The sequence below is a fragment of the Acinonyx jubatus genome, chromosome D3 (assembly GCF_027475565.1).
Source record: "Acinonyx jubatus isolate Ajub_Pintada_27869175 chromosome D3, VMU_Ajub_asm_v1.0, whole genome shotgun sequence".
In the NCBI taxonomy this organism is placed as follows: Eukaryota; Metazoa; Chordata; class Mammalia; order Carnivora; family Felidae; genus Acinonyx; species Acinonyx jubatus.
Window position 1 is genome coordinate 75,374,153 of NC_069392.1, and position 16,317 is coordinate 75,390,469.

Consider the following 16,317-nt stretch of genomic DNA (forward strand, 5'->3'; position numbering starts at 1 on the left):
GAAGCAGGCTCCAGGCTCTGAGCTGTCAGCACAGAGTCCAATGCGGGGCTTGAACCCACAGACCGTGAGATCATGACCTGAGCCGAAGTCAGCTCAACCGACAGAGCCACCCAGGCACCCCACGTCACGGTTATTCTTGACTCCACTTTCACACCACATCCATTTTAGCGGCAGCCCTCAGCCAGTGCACCTTCAGTGTGCATCTAGAATCCAGCCTCCGCGGCTCCGGCACTGGGCCAAGCCACCATCATCTCTCTGCCGGTTCATTCCAATAGCTGCCTAACTTCTACTCTGCCCCCACCCCCGGGTGATTCTCAGCATAGCAGTAAGAATTATTCTTTTAAGACATTCGGTCGGGTCTTACCCTTCCTCTGCTCAAAACCCTTCCATTGCTTTTCTGGTTCAGTGTAAAAACACCATTTGTTTACCAGTTAGCTCTTAGACCTTGTTATCTTCCTCCCTTTCTCCACTGTCGGTACACCTGCTTTCTTGCTTTTTGCTTGAACGCAGTAGGATCTTTGCACTTGCTCTTTACTCAGCATGAGATGGTCTCCACGGGTGAAATGTATGACTTGCTCTTTACCTCTTCACGTGTTTGCTTACGAGTTACCTCCTTCAGTGAGGTCTTCTCTGATCACGTTATTTAAAATTACCCTGTGCATCTGCTTTGCTTTGTTTTTCTCCAGAGCACCTATGACCTTTGGATGGACACACACACACCGTTTGTCTACCTGTGCGGGTATACATGTATATCTCCTCCTGTAGAAAAACCCAAGACGTTAAGGGAATTTTGTCTTGTTTGCTACCATATCCTCAGTACCTAGGAAAAATGGTTGGCCTATTTTAGGTGATTAATAAGTAGTTGTTGAATTAATGAATAAAGATTCCAAACAGTAAATGTTCCAAGAAGAGAAGCAAAAGAACATAAAAGCAACGCACGGTTTGTACCCTAAGGAATGTAAAATGTGTTTTGTTTGACTATATATTTTTTGAAGTGAAGGTAAATATAAATATTTTTAAAAGCAAAACCCGGGGCGCCTGGGTGGCTCAGTCGGTTGAGCGTCCAACTTCAGCTCAGGTCACGATTTCGCGGTCCGTGAGTTCGAGCCCCACGTCAGGCTCTGGGCTGATGGCTCGGAGCCTGGAGCCTGCTTCTGATTCTGTGTCTCCCTCTCTCTCTGCCCCTTCCCCGTTCATGCTCTGTCTCTCTCTGTCTCAAAAATAAATAAATGTTTAAAAAAAATTTTTTTTTAATTAAAAAAAAAAAGCAAAACCCATTTGTTTCAGTAATAGTCTTTTTTTAAAAAATATTTATTTATTTTGTAATGGAGAGTGAGAGCCCGCTGTCGATGCAGAGCCTAACATGGGGCTCGAACTCATGAACTGAAATGAACTGAGCCGAAATCAAGAGTCACCACGCTTAACTGACTGAACCACCCAGGCGCCCCTAAAAACAGCCTATTTGTTTCAGTAATAGTCTTTTAACTTAAATGAAAAATTCCAAATTAGGGTTGGTAGAAACCACTACAAAGCACAGTCTTTACGGGAATGTAACTAAAAAAGGAGAGACATAAAGGCTGGATATGTGTAAGCATCCTCTCTGCTGAAAGCCAGTGCCCATGCAGAAAATCAGTAAAAAAGGAAAGGAGATACAGAATCTTGTTTTTCTCCTGTGCCTCTTGTATTGGAAATTTTTGTCTACTTCAGTTTTACCTTTCTTCATTTGGAAGGAAGAAGTCAAACTGTTTCTCATTTTTTTCTATATCAGCATAAATATTAAAGCATCACTTGGTTACATTTGGTGAGATATACCAGATTCTGATAACCTCTCTGTATCATAAAAAAAAAAAAATTATGTTTAGCTTGCAGCATTCTTGTTTTTATAAATCTCATATTGTAATTATCTCAAAAAAAATTGGTGATCCTTAAGCTATCTCTAATACTGGTTCCTCGACTTGGACATTACAGGGACTAACAAAAGAAAATTTCATAAAATGGAGGACCAGTGGGTATCTGCAGCTTTTGTTGTTTCTATTGTTATAGTCACCATTCTTCCATAAAAGAAAAGACACTTGAACACTGAAAAATAGGAAAGACCATCTTAAAGACAAAAAGACAGTCTTAGCGTCCTTTTTTTCTTTTAATTTTTTTTTTATTTTTTTTTAACGTTTGTTTATTTTTGAGACAGAGCAAGACAGAGCATGAACGGGGGAGGGTCAGAGAGAGGGAGACACAGAATCGGAAACAGGCTCCAGGCTCCGAGCTGTCAGCACAGAGCCCGACGCGGGGCTCGAACTCACGGACCGCGAGAGCATGACCTGAGCCGAAGTCGGCCGCTTAACCGACTGAGCCACTCAGGCGCCCCTTAGCGTCCTTATTTTTATCATTTTACCATGGATTTCAGATTGTGCTGCCACTGGTCTACGGTCCAGAATTTGGGAACAGTTAACCTATATTATGATGAGTCACATTTAACAAAAATCAAGTATTGAATATATTCATTTAACTGAGACACTTGGAAAAGAATGGTGAGTATAGAGACAGGAGGCCTTGAAGGACATAATCAGGTTACCAAACTAGGAACTACTCAAAAACATTTTTTTTTAATTTCTCTTAATGTTTATTTATTTTTGAGACAGAGAGAGACAGAGCATGAACGGGGGAGGGTCAGAGAGAGGGGGAGACACAGAATCCGAAGCAGGCTCCAGGCTCTGAGCTGTGAGCACAGAGCCTGACGTGGCCTCAAACTCACAAACCGTGAGATCATGACCTAAGCCGAAGTCGAACACTTAACTGACTGAGCCACCCAGGCACCCCTCGAAAACATTTTTAAGGAAAAGCTAAAACAGTTTCAGAAATTAGCATGATTAGGAAATTGATATTCTTTTAATATCCCCATATTTTTATTGCATAAGAAAAGCTCACTTTTATTGCGTTATTATTTGCCACACACTAAGCGCTTGGGGCATGGATTATCTAATTCTAACAATCCTATGAAGTGGATGATACTGCCAGTGAAATTATTTTGGTTGGATACATTTTTTTTTCTAAATTTGCGAGATTACCAACTTCACTACAGAATTATAAATCTTGAGTGACCATTATACAAATGCTCTGGTGACCTTTTAATAAAAGTGATCAAAACGAATATGGAATAAGGTTATTCCAAGTCATATGAAAACTTGCGGACCTTGCACCTGCCACAGCTTTAATACTGTTACCCCTTCCGTCTCTCTAGCTTCCAGCCTTTTTAGTTACGATTCAAATTCACTCAGTAATCATTCAGTTATGAGTGACTAATACGGGCACGACAGATTTTAGGTATCGAGGGGTTAAAAATATAGGGTTTCTGTTTTCAAGGAGTTCGGTGACCCAATTAGGTACAGAAGACATGGATATGAAAGAAAAGCTCGTGGTTTTAAGGCAAAATGGTGTCAACTGAGACGTAGAGAATTGGGGTCTGCATACAATGACCCGAGAGCCAGATTTGCACCACTACCGGTTTATGAGCTAAGAATGGTTTTTATATTTGAAAAATTGCAAAGCAAAAGACAAGGAAGAAGAACACGCAGTGGACCGTATGGCCCATAAAGTCTAAAATATTTACTCTCCGCCACGTGACACAAGTTTGCGAACCTTTGGTATACGAGAAGAGCACCCTCAGGAGACCGTGTCTAAAGTGTATTTGGAGGACTTGTGTGGTCTGGGCAAACCTCACAGAGAAGCGAGGGGTATTGGACTTTCATTTAAACTGGTAGGGAAGGGAAGGTCTCTCTGAAGGTGTGTGAAGTGTGAATTCTACAGACTATCGTGGAGATGACCCAAAGGCTTTGGTTGGCCTTTGTTGTCGGTCACGTCTCTTTGGGAAGATTATTGGGGTTTTTTTGTTGTTTTTGTTTGGTTTTATTGTTTTTCTTCTCTTGCATGTTTCATACTTGTGCTTTCCCTTCCTATGAAATGGTTGAAGTCCGTACTCCTTGTCCCAATATTTCTGGCCTTGTACAGTCTGGTCTTAACCTTTCTAACCTTGTATACACCTACTGAATACAATGACATTGAAAAAGAAATGGCATGTGTACGTTAAATGGTGATACTAAAAAGAAATAGTTTTAACAAAAGGACGAGACCTAAAGATTCTTTAGAGTAGAGGTCAGCAAACTTTTTGTATAAGGAGCTAAATATAAATAGCACATGTGTTCAGCTTTGCAGACCAACTACTCACGTCTGCTGTTGTAACAGGAAAGCAGCCATCCACGTTTGTAAAGGTATGTGTGAGAGAGCATAACTGTATTCCAACAAAACTGTTTACAAAATCAAGTGGCTGGGTAGGTTTGGCCTTTAGACCAGAGTTTGTCTTCCTCCTGTGATAGGGTATTTCTAGGTGCTTAGAAGTACTGTACTTTGAACGTCAGTAGCACTGATAGTCTTTTAAAAATTGTTGATAAAATGAGCACACATAGTAAAAATTCGACAATACAAAAGGTTTACAGTGAAAAGTGAATCGTCCAGCTTTGAGCTCTGCTGCACTGGCTCCCCTCTGTAGGGCAATCCCAACTACTAGTTTCTTGCCCATCTTTTCAAAGTTAACTCTACACATAAGAAAAACACATATTAATAAAAATGGTATCATGCAGAACATACATTGTTCTGTATCTTTATTCGCATGATCACACAAGGACACTACTTTGCTAATATAAAATACCATATGTTAAGTTTTTTCCATTTTTCAAGATGTCTCAAAGATCTGTGCCTCTTTCTTGGGTCATATTACACTTTACAAAAAGTGCAAGAAAGAGTAGAGAAATGCATCTGATCTTTTTATTCCCTGTTCCCAAATTAAAGTAAAAGTTTTCGTCAGTATCAAAGCTAATTTCTCTCGCTTCCTGTTTAAAGAGTTCTCTCATCCTTTTTTTTTTTAATGTTTTTTTTTAACTTTTGTTTGAACGTTTATTTATTTTCGAGAGAGAGACAGAGACAGAGCATGAGCAGGGGAGGGGCAGAGAGAGAGGGAGACACAGAATCCGAAGCAGGCCCCAGGCTCCGAGCTGTCAGCACAGAGCCTGATGCGGGGCTCAAACCCACGGATCGTGAGATCATGACCTGAGCCAAAGTCGGACGCTCAACCAACTGAGCCACCCAGGCGCCCCTGATCTTCTGATTTAGTAGTCATGGGAGCTGATCTGGAGAAGAGCATAAAGAGGAATCCCCTATGAAGGCAGAAGGAGGAGGAAAGGACAGTAGCATTCATAACGTAAATAACTTTTCACTACTCAGCGACTCACAGCTTATTCCCTATAACACCTGCAATCATGCCAAACATATAGCAGGCATATCACGTTGGAGAAAGTTGTTGACTTGAATTAAATCTGTCGTTTGCAGCTGTCTGGACTTGGAGCAGTGTTCTCTTAAGGTCTTGGAGCCTGAAGGAAGCCCAAGCCTATGTTTACTGAAGCTAATGGGTGAGAAAGGTTGTACGGTCACAGAACTGAGTGACTTCCTGCAGGCTATGGAGCACACCGAAGTTCTTCTGCTTCTCAGCCCCCCAGGTAGGTTCTTCTCCTAGCGTATTCTCCAGGAGTTTGTGGAGGCAGACTTAGAGGAAAATAGCTCATCTGACAATGAATTGTGTTAAATGGTTTTGGAAAATGTAAACGTTTGGAGCCTCGTTTTCTCCCCCAGGTTGAGACTAAAGAACACACAAAAAGCAAATATAACACAGAAACATCGATTTGATTGTGGTTCAAAAACATCAACTAGATAGAAGACATTTTGGGGACAAGTAAAACAATTTGGATTTAACATGCATGTTAGATATCAGGGAATCATGTGATAATGGTGGTGTAGTTCTATAGAAGAATGTCTTTATTCCAAGGAGATGCATGCTAACGTATTTAGAGGATGGGGCGCCTGGCTGGCTTAGTTGGTAGAGATGAGACTCTTGACCTCAGGGTTCAAGCCCCACATTGGGCGTGGAGCCTACTTAAAAAAAATTGTGACGTATTTAGGGGTAAGATTTCTGTAATTTATGTTGAAATAGTGCAGCCAAGGCTCAGTCCGTAGAGGCTGTGACTCTTGATTTTGGAATCACGAGTTCAAGCCCCACATTGGAGGTAGAGATTATTTAAAAAAAAAAAAACAAAAAACAAGAAAGAGATAGTGCAGCCAAAAAAATAAATAAATACGTATTTATTGATATGCATGTATGTATATGAGGGAGATAAGCAAATATGACAGATGTTTAGTGTTTAAGTATTTTGCTAACATGATGCGTTTGAATTGTTGATCGACTCATCCATGTTTTTTTTTTTTTTTTCTGAATATACCAATATTGAGTGAGACTTCTTCCTTCCAGGGTCAGGTGTGAGGAATAGGAAAAGCACCCCCCCCCCCCCAACTACACATGGAGTCAGTCCTGGGCAGGCAAGTCAGGCAGGAGAGACCACGTGATCTAAGTCACCTGATGGCAGCGGCACCGCAGACCTTCCTTCCCAGGGGTCCAGTTTGCCATTACGGGTCCCACTAGAAGCAGAGAAACCGGTAGAAGATTAGCAGGGCCATGGGTTAAGGACTTGTGCTCTCTGTTTACGTGGTCTTGACATACGCAGTTTTTACTACGTAGCCAGGTTGTGAAAATATTTTTAACTTAACACGAGAAACCCAAAATTACAATTCAGATCTTACTATTTACTTAGTTCTGAGGTTCGGGAATTAGGGACACACGGTAGTGGTAGTTCTGTTTACCAGAAACCCCAACTCAGCTCGGCGTAATAAAGGGAATAAATTCTCGCTGAAAAGTCTTGAAGCAGGTTGGGCTTCAAGAGAGGCCAGAGACAGTGTTTTCAAGGAATCGGTTTTTCATCTTTGCCCTTCCTTTTTTGTTATTGGCTTCCTTCCAAGAGTGACTTTCTGCATAGTTGCAGGGTACCTACTGATTGTTCCTTGCACTCATCTGTGTCCCAGCAGCAATCACAAGATTGATTCTAGTTAACTCCTTTTGATGACATGCCTGTTCCTCCCAGGAGGGACGGGGCGGAAATAACCCCTGCTAATGCAGCCCGCATCTCAGTGACATTGTCTGTCACCAGTTGGTGAACTTCTTCGTGAGGTGACATTTGTTAACTTTTATATCCCCTGTGCCTTGACTAGGACTCAGAAGTTGTGACGATTGAAATCCGCCAGTCTGGGGCACTCAGTTAGCTTCTAAGTTCTCGTACTTGATAGAATACCATAGCGGGGCCTCCGAAAACGCAAGAAACCTCTCCAGGAAGTAAATACAACTTTTAGATCTCGTTATCTTTTTCAATAATCACACTTAATTTCTCTGACTCTTGGTTGCCAAGTCTATAAAATGAGAGTAAGTGTTCTCTCCGTGGCGGACCTGCAAGAGTGGTGTGGAATAATGCCGCCTCGAGCTGCCTCCCCACCACCGCAGAGGCCTCCCATGCCGTGACTTCTGCTGGATCACTCGCCTGAGATCTCAGGTTTCCGAGTTTTTGAAGTTTCCCATGCGTGAAGCTGGGCTTTACTGAACTTGAGTCACATATTTATTTATGTGTAACGATCTGCCCGAAATTTTTGACAGTATTTTAGATTTTGACTTTTGACAACCCAGCAGGGAGTGCAGAGCCGACCTAACAAGCATCAGTTGTCTCCCCTGCTTTTGACAGGTCCGTTTCTGCTCTCTGTGTTTTTCTCCAAATGGTAGGATTAGCACATTACTGGGAGTGTTCCTCTGTGCAGATCATTCTGATATTTGGCCTGCAAGCTTTTTGAGAGTTATCCCCTGGTACTTTCTTGCATTTGAGGGGAGAACAGGCAAAGGAAAGCAGTTTCTATGTTAACATTTTTATGTTAACACTTACTCACTGTTTCTGTGAGGTTTTATGTCATATTAGCCGTATAGTATCCATTGGGAATCAGCTGTTACTTGAATATTAAGTATTGATTTAAGAGGACATATTTTAGGATCTGAATAATGCTCAGTAATTTCAGGAAGAAATAATTTATTGTTAGCTTTCTATGTACATTTTACGTGAATAATCTAAAACTATATTTGCAGGGGCGCCTGGGTGGCTCAGTCGGTTGAGCGTCTGACTTCGGCTCAGGTCATGATCTCACAGCTCGTGAGTTTGAGCCCTGTGTCGGGCTGTGCTGACAGCTCGGAGCCTGCAGCCTGCTCCAGATTCTGTGCCTCCCTGTCTCTCTGCCCCAACGCACTTGCATTCTGTCTTTGTCTTTCTCAAAAATAAATAAACATTAAAAAAAATTTTTTTAAATAAATAAATAAAAAATAAAACTATATTTGCAGATACCAGAATAAAGAAATGTAAGAATTACAGAGAGGGGCGCCTGGGTGGTTCAGTTAGTTGAGCATCCAGCTCTTGGTTTTAGCTCAGGTCATGATCTCACAGCTTGTGAGATCGAGCTCTGCATCAGGCTCCACGCTGACAGCACGGAGCCTGCTTGGGATTCTCTCTCTCTCCCTCTTCTCCCCACCCCCAAATGAATAAATTTTTAAAAAAATAATTATAGAGACAGTTTTAATATTTTAATAAGGATATTTAGAATAAAAAATACTGTAATTAAGAAGGAAAGCTTTGATACAGTCCACTTAATTGGGGATTTTACTCGTTCGTTCAGTAAACAGTGTATCATATAATACTGTGCACCAGTACCTTTACCATTCCAGGCGTTGTACTTGGTGCTGTGATTCAGAGATAATTAAAACCAAAGTTCTTGCCTAGGAAAGGTTCATAGTCTAACAGGAAAAACAAAGCTGTCAATGATCACGTCCTCCACAATTGTAAAAACAAGTGCGTATAGAGCAAGTCTTACCTGATCTTCAGTTTTTCCTTTTCAGTGTATTCCTGTATCTTGGTGAAAAAACAAAATAAATAGATCCTCATGTTTTCTCTCTTTTCTGTGGTAAGGTAGTTTCTTACTACCACAGAAAGTCCAATGACTTTTCTCTGATTGTCTCCATAGAGAAGTCTGCTTTTGGTGAGTAGGGTGACTTCTGCCCAAGATGCTTTGAACCTCTGAACAGACCCTTCAGACCTAAATGCGGAAATAAGAGGAAACTTTAGGTTCATTTTAGTCTTATTTTGCCACATTCCATTCCAGTTTGTGAGCTGACAGCCAGAGATAGCCATAGGAGAGGGCTGTAATAAGGAGTTTCTCTCTTTTTCTGAGAAGCTGGGTTTCTTTTACGTATTTGTTTTGGTAGCCAAGAAGTAGCTGGGGCAGACGTCCCCCTGCCTCTAACTGGAACGATCCCTTGACTAGGAGCCAAGCTCGATGGCCCCTCACTGAGCATGGGGTCAAAGCCAAGGGTAACTCACCCCTAACTTCATGCTCTCCATGGGCTCTGACACCTAGTATATTTTCTGAAGGAGCCCCGTAGGATTGAGGTTTACCCTCTTCTGCTTTGTTTCTAATTGGGCTTTTTTTTTTTTTTTTTTTCTAACTGGGCTTTTTCACAGCACGTGGATTGCCTAGCTGCTCCCCACTCCCAGTTTATCTGGCCTGTCCCTTATGTTAGAAAAATTGCATACGGTTTTTATGTGTGGATGGTGCCCGTCCCCATTTCCCAGCACTCATCGCTTCCCTATTTTATTCCCTTGCTCATCTCACTGGGAACTGGAGGGGAGTGGGAGCGTTGAGTGGGTGCTGACATTGTTTGAACCATAGCTCCCATAATGGTTTTTTAGACCATTTTTTTAGACCTTTATTTTCTCATTAAAGGACCCAAAACCCTGACTCCAAGGGACCAGTATTGGCATCTGTATCCTTTGCAAATAATGAACCTAGATGTGCAGTTGAAGATGTTTGTGTCTTCTGTTGTAAGCGAAAACATGTTGAGTAGATTTATAGGCTCCATCAGTTACATAGTTCTGTAGATCACAAAATGGCTGCCAAGGAAGTGATGCCCTGACCCAGAATTTGTTAAGCAGAGCCTAGACGATGGGGGATGGTTAGAGAAAACGAACGTCGTATACATGGGTTTCATCAGATGAATCCCAGATTCCACTCTCTGTACGTATCAGACAGCTCTGGCTGAGATCTCTTCAGTGGCGTCTTTTCCATTTGGCCCACACCTTTTTTATTTCACATCACTTCACTTTTTTTTTTTTAAATGCCTTTTAGCACACTCACTGTTACGTTTCTGATATCAAAATTTTATTTTTTATTATTCTTACTGTCTTTAAGACAGGAGCCAAGGTGGTTGACTATTATTCACTCATTTGCAAAATACCTTTAGTTCAGAATCATCTTATCTTTATAGTTCTGTGAAGGAACAGAACTGTGCTGTTACGAACATTTACATTTTAAATGTGAGCACGCATTTATGTGGAAAGTAAGATTTCCAGTGGTTATCACTTAGCCAGAGTCACAGTTATTGACAAAAGTAGATTAAAGCCCAGGTCTGCTGACCTCAACCTGGACTCAGTGTCATTTCTCTCATGGCTAGGAAATTTCTGGGCTATTTGAGAAACTTGGTGATGAATTATTACCCCAATTGCCACTTTGACCCATGGACGGCAATTTTCTGTCCTTGCCAAAGTAAAAAACACTGCTGCTACATCTCATAAGGGACTTTCCGTGTTTCGGGAGTGACAGAAATTTCTGAAAGGAAAATATCAAGAAGCGAAAAGAGGCAACAGTGGTATGGATGGGAATAAAGATAAGGGAGAAGGGTAGAAAGGTAGAAAGGCAGTGGTGAGGTCTGAACGAATGTGTGTCTGTGCCGAGGGTTCCAGGGTCAGTGGCCGATGTGGGAGAAGAAGGGGGATGATGAGGGGACGAGGTTTAGCCAGCGTAGGTGCAAATGTACCCTGATTTGTAAGGGGGACATAGATGGACTTGCTGTGGTTGTGTTGGGGGGAGGTCAGTGGAGGAAGAGAAATGGGATTTATTCTGGGATAATATGAGGAGGCACTTTTCAATGATAGCTTAGAAATTCTTAGAATAACTTGGAGGAAGAGTTTTGGATAGAAGCTGATGGAAAGAAATTTTTGGTTCATGGTCTCTGAAAACAGATGGATTGTAGCGTATACAGTACTTGTAGAAGTTCCCGGAACAGCTGTTTGTAAATTGCATCAGTATTTATTTATTTTATTTTATTTTTTCAACGTTTTTTTATTTTTATTTTGGGGACAGAGAGAGACAGAGCATGAACGGGGGAGGGGCAGAGAGAGAGGGAGACACAGAATCGGAAACAGGCTCCAGGCTCTGAGCCATCCGCCCAGAGCCCGACGTGGGGCTCGAACTCCCAGACCGCGAGATCGTGACCTGGCTGAAGTCGGACGCTTAGCCGACTGCGCCACCCAGGCGCCCCATTTGCATCAGTATTTAAATGCATCTCAAGAGGGGCGCCTGGGTGGCGCAGTCGGCTAAGCGTCCGACTTCAGCCAGGTCACGATCTCGCGGTCTGGGAGTTCGAGCCCCACGTCGGGCTCTGGGCGGATGGCTCAGAGCCTGGAGCCTGTTTCCGATTCTGTGTCTCCCTCTCTCTCTGCCCCTCCCCCGTTCATGCTCTGTCTCTCTCTGTCCCCAAAATAAATAAACGTTAAAAAAATTTCTTAAACGCCTCTCAAGAGACACTAGCCTAAAGGGAAGCTATCGTGAATCTTCCTGTCACCATAGGGAATCACCCTAATTTATGTTTTGGAATTCGAGCAGGGTTTTGAGTTTTACTGGTCAGTATCACGAATCTGTGATCTACACAGGTTTGTGTTGAATGCACGATCCCCGTGTTCCATCGTACCTGGTTCAGACTCTTCCCGGCTTACAGGAAATCAAGTAACCTCTTTGACTTCTTTGCAGATGTTATCTGAAAATAGACTTGTTTGCCAGGAAGCTGTGTATTCATGCTGTCAAATAGAACTTTCATTTGTTTGCCGTGGTACACCCTGCGTAGCACTATGCCATCTTCCCTCCTTACCTTTGTTCAGCACCTTCTGACTAGTGGGCGCTGCGCGAGGGTGGTTACAGGTTGACCATGGTTCCCTGCCGCACAACACTACGTGGGAGGAAGGAAATTTGTGTGGTTAAGGCATGGGAGGTATTGTGACTTCTTGTCTTTACTACTCACCAAGGGCAGTTTCCAGATCACGTGGTGCCTTTCAGTTCTCAGCCTTTGAAGCATGAAGTAATAAATACATGTATTTATTTGCTTTGCTTGTTGAAGACTAGACTACTGAAATTGGTGGTACAGGACAGATGTATAAGCTGAGTTTGAGTGTACATTAAAAATCATGTAGTCTTATCTCCCACACGAAGGAAGGATACCCTTTTAGGACATCCTGACCCTATGGGCCCTTTGTCCGTTTAGAGTCATTCATTTCTTTGTAAGACACTATAGGGAGAAAGCCCTTTAATTGACATCACTCTTCTCTCTTTGTATAATAGGAGAGAATATTTGCCATGGTAAATTTATGAGCACTGCCTGGCGCTCTCACCGTGGCAGACAACTAACACGGGAGGTGCGCTAAGGAGGGGCGCCTGGCTGGCTCAGCCGGTGCAGCATGCGACTCGATCCCAGGGTCATGAGTTCAAGCCCCACTTTGGGTGTGGAGATGACCTAAAAATAAAATCTTAAAAAAAAAACAAAGTTGGGGGGATACCTGGGTGGCTCCGTCAGTTAAGCGTCCGGCTCTTGATTTCAGCTCAGGCATGATCTCACGGTTCATGGGATTGGACCTGTGTTGGGCTCTGCATGACAGCACAGGGCCTGCTTGGGATTCTCTCTCCCCCTCGCTCTCTGCTCCTCCCCTGCTTTGGCACATGCTCGCGCGCTCTCTCTCTCTCTCTCTCTCTCTCTCTCAAAATAAACAAAGTGTTAAAAGAAAAAAAGAATCACTGGAAAATAACTATGGATGTGTTAATTAAGCCAGTTGTAATCACTTCACAATGTGTATGTATATTAAATTATCACATCGTACACCCTAAGTTTATACACATTTCATTCGTCAGGTGTACCTTCAAAAGGCGAAGGAAAAAAAAAAAAGAATCACTGGGTTAACAAAAGCATGGGGATTTTAAAGCCCAAGAAAACCTAGGTTGCATTCTGGTTCTGCCATCTTACAATGGAAAAACAATTAGTCTCAGAGGTTAAATACTATACTCAGGGTAATTTGGATGACTTTTTGCAAATAACTTCATTTTCTTCATTGTAACATAGGTGTAATCAATATCTAACTCACATGGTTCTTTTGAAGGTTAGAGATCAAAACGCCTGGCACATACAAAGCAGTCAGTAGTTTTTATTGTGACGGTGATACGTGTTCATTCAACAAATACATGTTGAACACTCAACTGTTCTCACCATATGCCAGGCACTATTCCAGATGTTGGGTAAACTGGTGACGAAGACAAACGAGATCCTTATTGTCCTGAAGCTTCTGTTTCAGTAGGTGAGACAACGAAACAGGGATTTCAGTTGGTTCGTGCAGTGAAGCCCACAAAGTGGGGTGAATATAATAGAGAAGGTGGGGGTGGGGGATAGCTAGTTTAGAGACATTTCCCAGCGAAGCCAGAGACCCAGCAGGTGATGAGAAAGAAAGCGCCTGCCCAGCAGGTGATGAGAAAGAAAGCGCAGGCCGTGAAGCAACAGGGGGCTGGAGGGGAAATCCAGCAGAGGACTAGTAAGTGGAAAGGTAGAAAATAGCTGGCTTCTGAAAAGAGGGGCTGGTGTGGCTGGAACAAGGAGAGTAGGAGGGGACGAGGTTAGAGGCATCGGTTTATGTAGGACCTTGAGACCATGATGAGGAGTTTGAATTTTATTCTAAGTACAGTATGAGGTCAGTTGAGGGTTTTAATCAGAGGAATGATATGGATTGATTTATGTTTTAAAAAGACATTTTGGGGGCGCCTGGGTGGCTTAGTTGCCTAAGCGTCCGACTCTTGATTTTGGCTCAGGTCATGACCTCATCGTTTGTGGGTTCAAACCCTGCACTGGGATCTGCGCTGATGGCACAGAACCTGCTTGGGATTCTGTGTCTCCCTCTCTCTGCTCCTCCCCTGCTCGTGCTCGCTCGCTCTCTCTCAAAATAAATAAAAATTTTAAAAAAATAATAAAATTAAAAAAAAAGACATTTGGGCTGCTGGTTGGAAGCAAGAAAACCAGTCTACAGGCTCTAATAGGATTCCATCAGCATCTGATGGTGGCTTGGGTTACGATCATGGCGTTGAAGATGAGGAGACGTGGAAAAGTGTGACCGACAGGACTTGCAGAGAAATTACTTGCGAAGAATGAGGGGTTCGGGGGGACTGCTGTAAGTTTTTGCCCTGAGGAACCGGATGGAAGGGTTGGCTGGGATGGAAGACGGCGGGGCCTCACGCAGGAGTAGACCTTGTTCAAAGAGGATTTGGGACTCGTCGAGTTGGAGATGGCTAGAAGACCCACATTTTAAAGCCCGTTTGGCCACAAGCCCTGTGTTTTTCCGATTTATATTTGTTCCCTTCTTTTGTTGTTACAACTTTTTTTTCTTTCTTATCACACATAAACCTTGAAAATCAGAATCTTTGTATCTTGAAGTTGTGACGTAAGCCTTTCCTGGCCAAACACTCGCATTGGGAGTGTTAAATGCAGTGCTGTGCATTGGCCGGCCGAAGTGAGTGCATTCATCCCATTTTCTGTCTTCAACATGTATTTTCCAACCAACACATAAGACAGATTTCAGAAGAACTCTGTTCCTTCTTCCATACGGTGCTAACATAAAGAATTAACGAATGGGAAAGTTCTCCCTTGGCAAAGGTTTCAAATTCTTTTTTGAGAGGATGTGCTCTCTTTACTAAAGATTTTCCAGGGTTTCTCCAGACCCTCAAATGTAATAATTGTGCGATAAATATTTATTTTGGATTTTGGTTTTATTTGGTATCTTTCTGGAATGCTTTTCACTTACCCATTTCACCTTATTTACTATTTTTGTTCTGGAAAGTTTAGTATCTTTGCTGTATTAAGACTGCTTTTATTTGGACTCACTCCTCTTCAGTTGTAATCTTGTTTTGTTCCTTTGGATTGGTGGGTTACAGAGGAAAAACCTACTGTTATCAGATCATATGCAGGATAGATGAGGAAAGAAAATAAAACTAGGTACAGAGAATTACATTTTACAAGTTTTTTTTTTAAATTTAAATCCAAATTAGTTAACATATTTACACGTTTTAATGACCTTTCCTTCTTCCTTCCTAAAAGCCAGCTAACCCACTTTTCCGTATTACAACCTTGGCAAATGTAAAATTTCCTAACTTTGATTTCTTTTGTATCAGTTATGTGTTGCTGCATAACAAATTACCCCCAAGTCCCAAGCTTAATACAAGCAGCATTTATTACTTCACACAGTTTCTGAGAATAGGAACCTGGAAATGGCTTGGCTGGGTGGCCTTGGCTCCAGCTTCGGCCTCTGCTGAGGTGGGAGTCCAGCTGTTAGGCAGGGCTGCAGCCGTCTGGTTTGACTGGGGTTGGATAGTTCTCAGGTAGTTCACTTACAGGGCCTTCGGCAGGAGTCCCAGCTGTCTTTCCTTATCACTCGGGCCTCCCACCGGGCTGCCTGAGCATCCCCATGTCAGGGCAGCTGGCTTTCCCAGAAAGAGTAACTGAGAGGGAGGCGTGATGGAGGGCATAACATTATTGACTTAGGATCGTCTTTAAAGTGTCGATGCTGAAAGTCCTTTCTCAGATAAGAAATGCTCGTATCCCATATTTCAGATTTATATCCTGCTGTTCTGTTTCGGTGTCTTTGTGTGTGCAGAATAGTTTCATTTTAAAGCCAAGTCATAACATTAAATTCAGATGTCTTTTGGAGACGTTCTCAATGGCCAACACTCGTCTTATTGTAACAGTGCCCCTAACTCAGTTGAAGTGCCAGCCGTATGAGCGTTTCTGACCACGTGTTTGACAAGCCAGCACTGAGAACTGCATCATGAGTGCTGTCTAGCAGACATCTGTTTAGAAGGTGCATCCTGATTCCAGAGGTGTTAGAATGCAGAAAAAAGTTTTCTAAGAATTGAAGAAACAGGGCAAACAGTTTTCTCCTCCAGTCATGGGAAGTACAGTAGATCAAAGTCTTCTGGGGATGAGTTTCTTTCCTCTTGGTTTTACAAAGCCTGGAGCTCACAGATGCCTAGTCTGATGGGGAAGGACACACGAACGGGCAGTTTGCAACTGGAATGAATGTGCAAGTTATTTCCACGATACTTTTTTCTTTTAATTTGGTTTCAGAAACATAAACAAGGAAAACCTCTCACCGTAACTTAACTTTTTTTTTCTTTCCGTCTTCCTTTTCTTTCTTCCTTCCTTCCTTTTTTTTTTTT

General features: G+C 42.5%; 1 protein-coding gene and 1 long non-coding RNA gene across 3 annotated transcripts in view; both read left to right on the top strand.

Annotated features, from left to right (window-relative positions):
* The window catches only part of MALT1 (MALT1 paracaspase), a 62,801-nt gene that overhangs the window by 4,626 nt on the left and 41,858 nt on the right, over positions 1-16,317 (top strand). For both annotated transcript variants that reach the window (XM_027069068.2, XM_027069069.2), the window contains exon 2: positions 5,380-5,546. In XM_027069068.2, coding sequence (XP_026924869.1) covers positions 5,380-5,546 — 167 coding nt within the window. The remainder of the gene's footprint in view (positions 1-5,379; positions 5,547-16,317) is intronic.
* Positions 8,477-16,317, top strand: LOC128312353 (uncharacterized). The gene is made up of 3 exons (XR_008291500.1): positions 8,477-11,085; positions 11,332-13,549; positions 13,580-16,317. It is a non-coding gene; the product is annotated as an uncharacterized LOC128312353 (long non-coding RNA).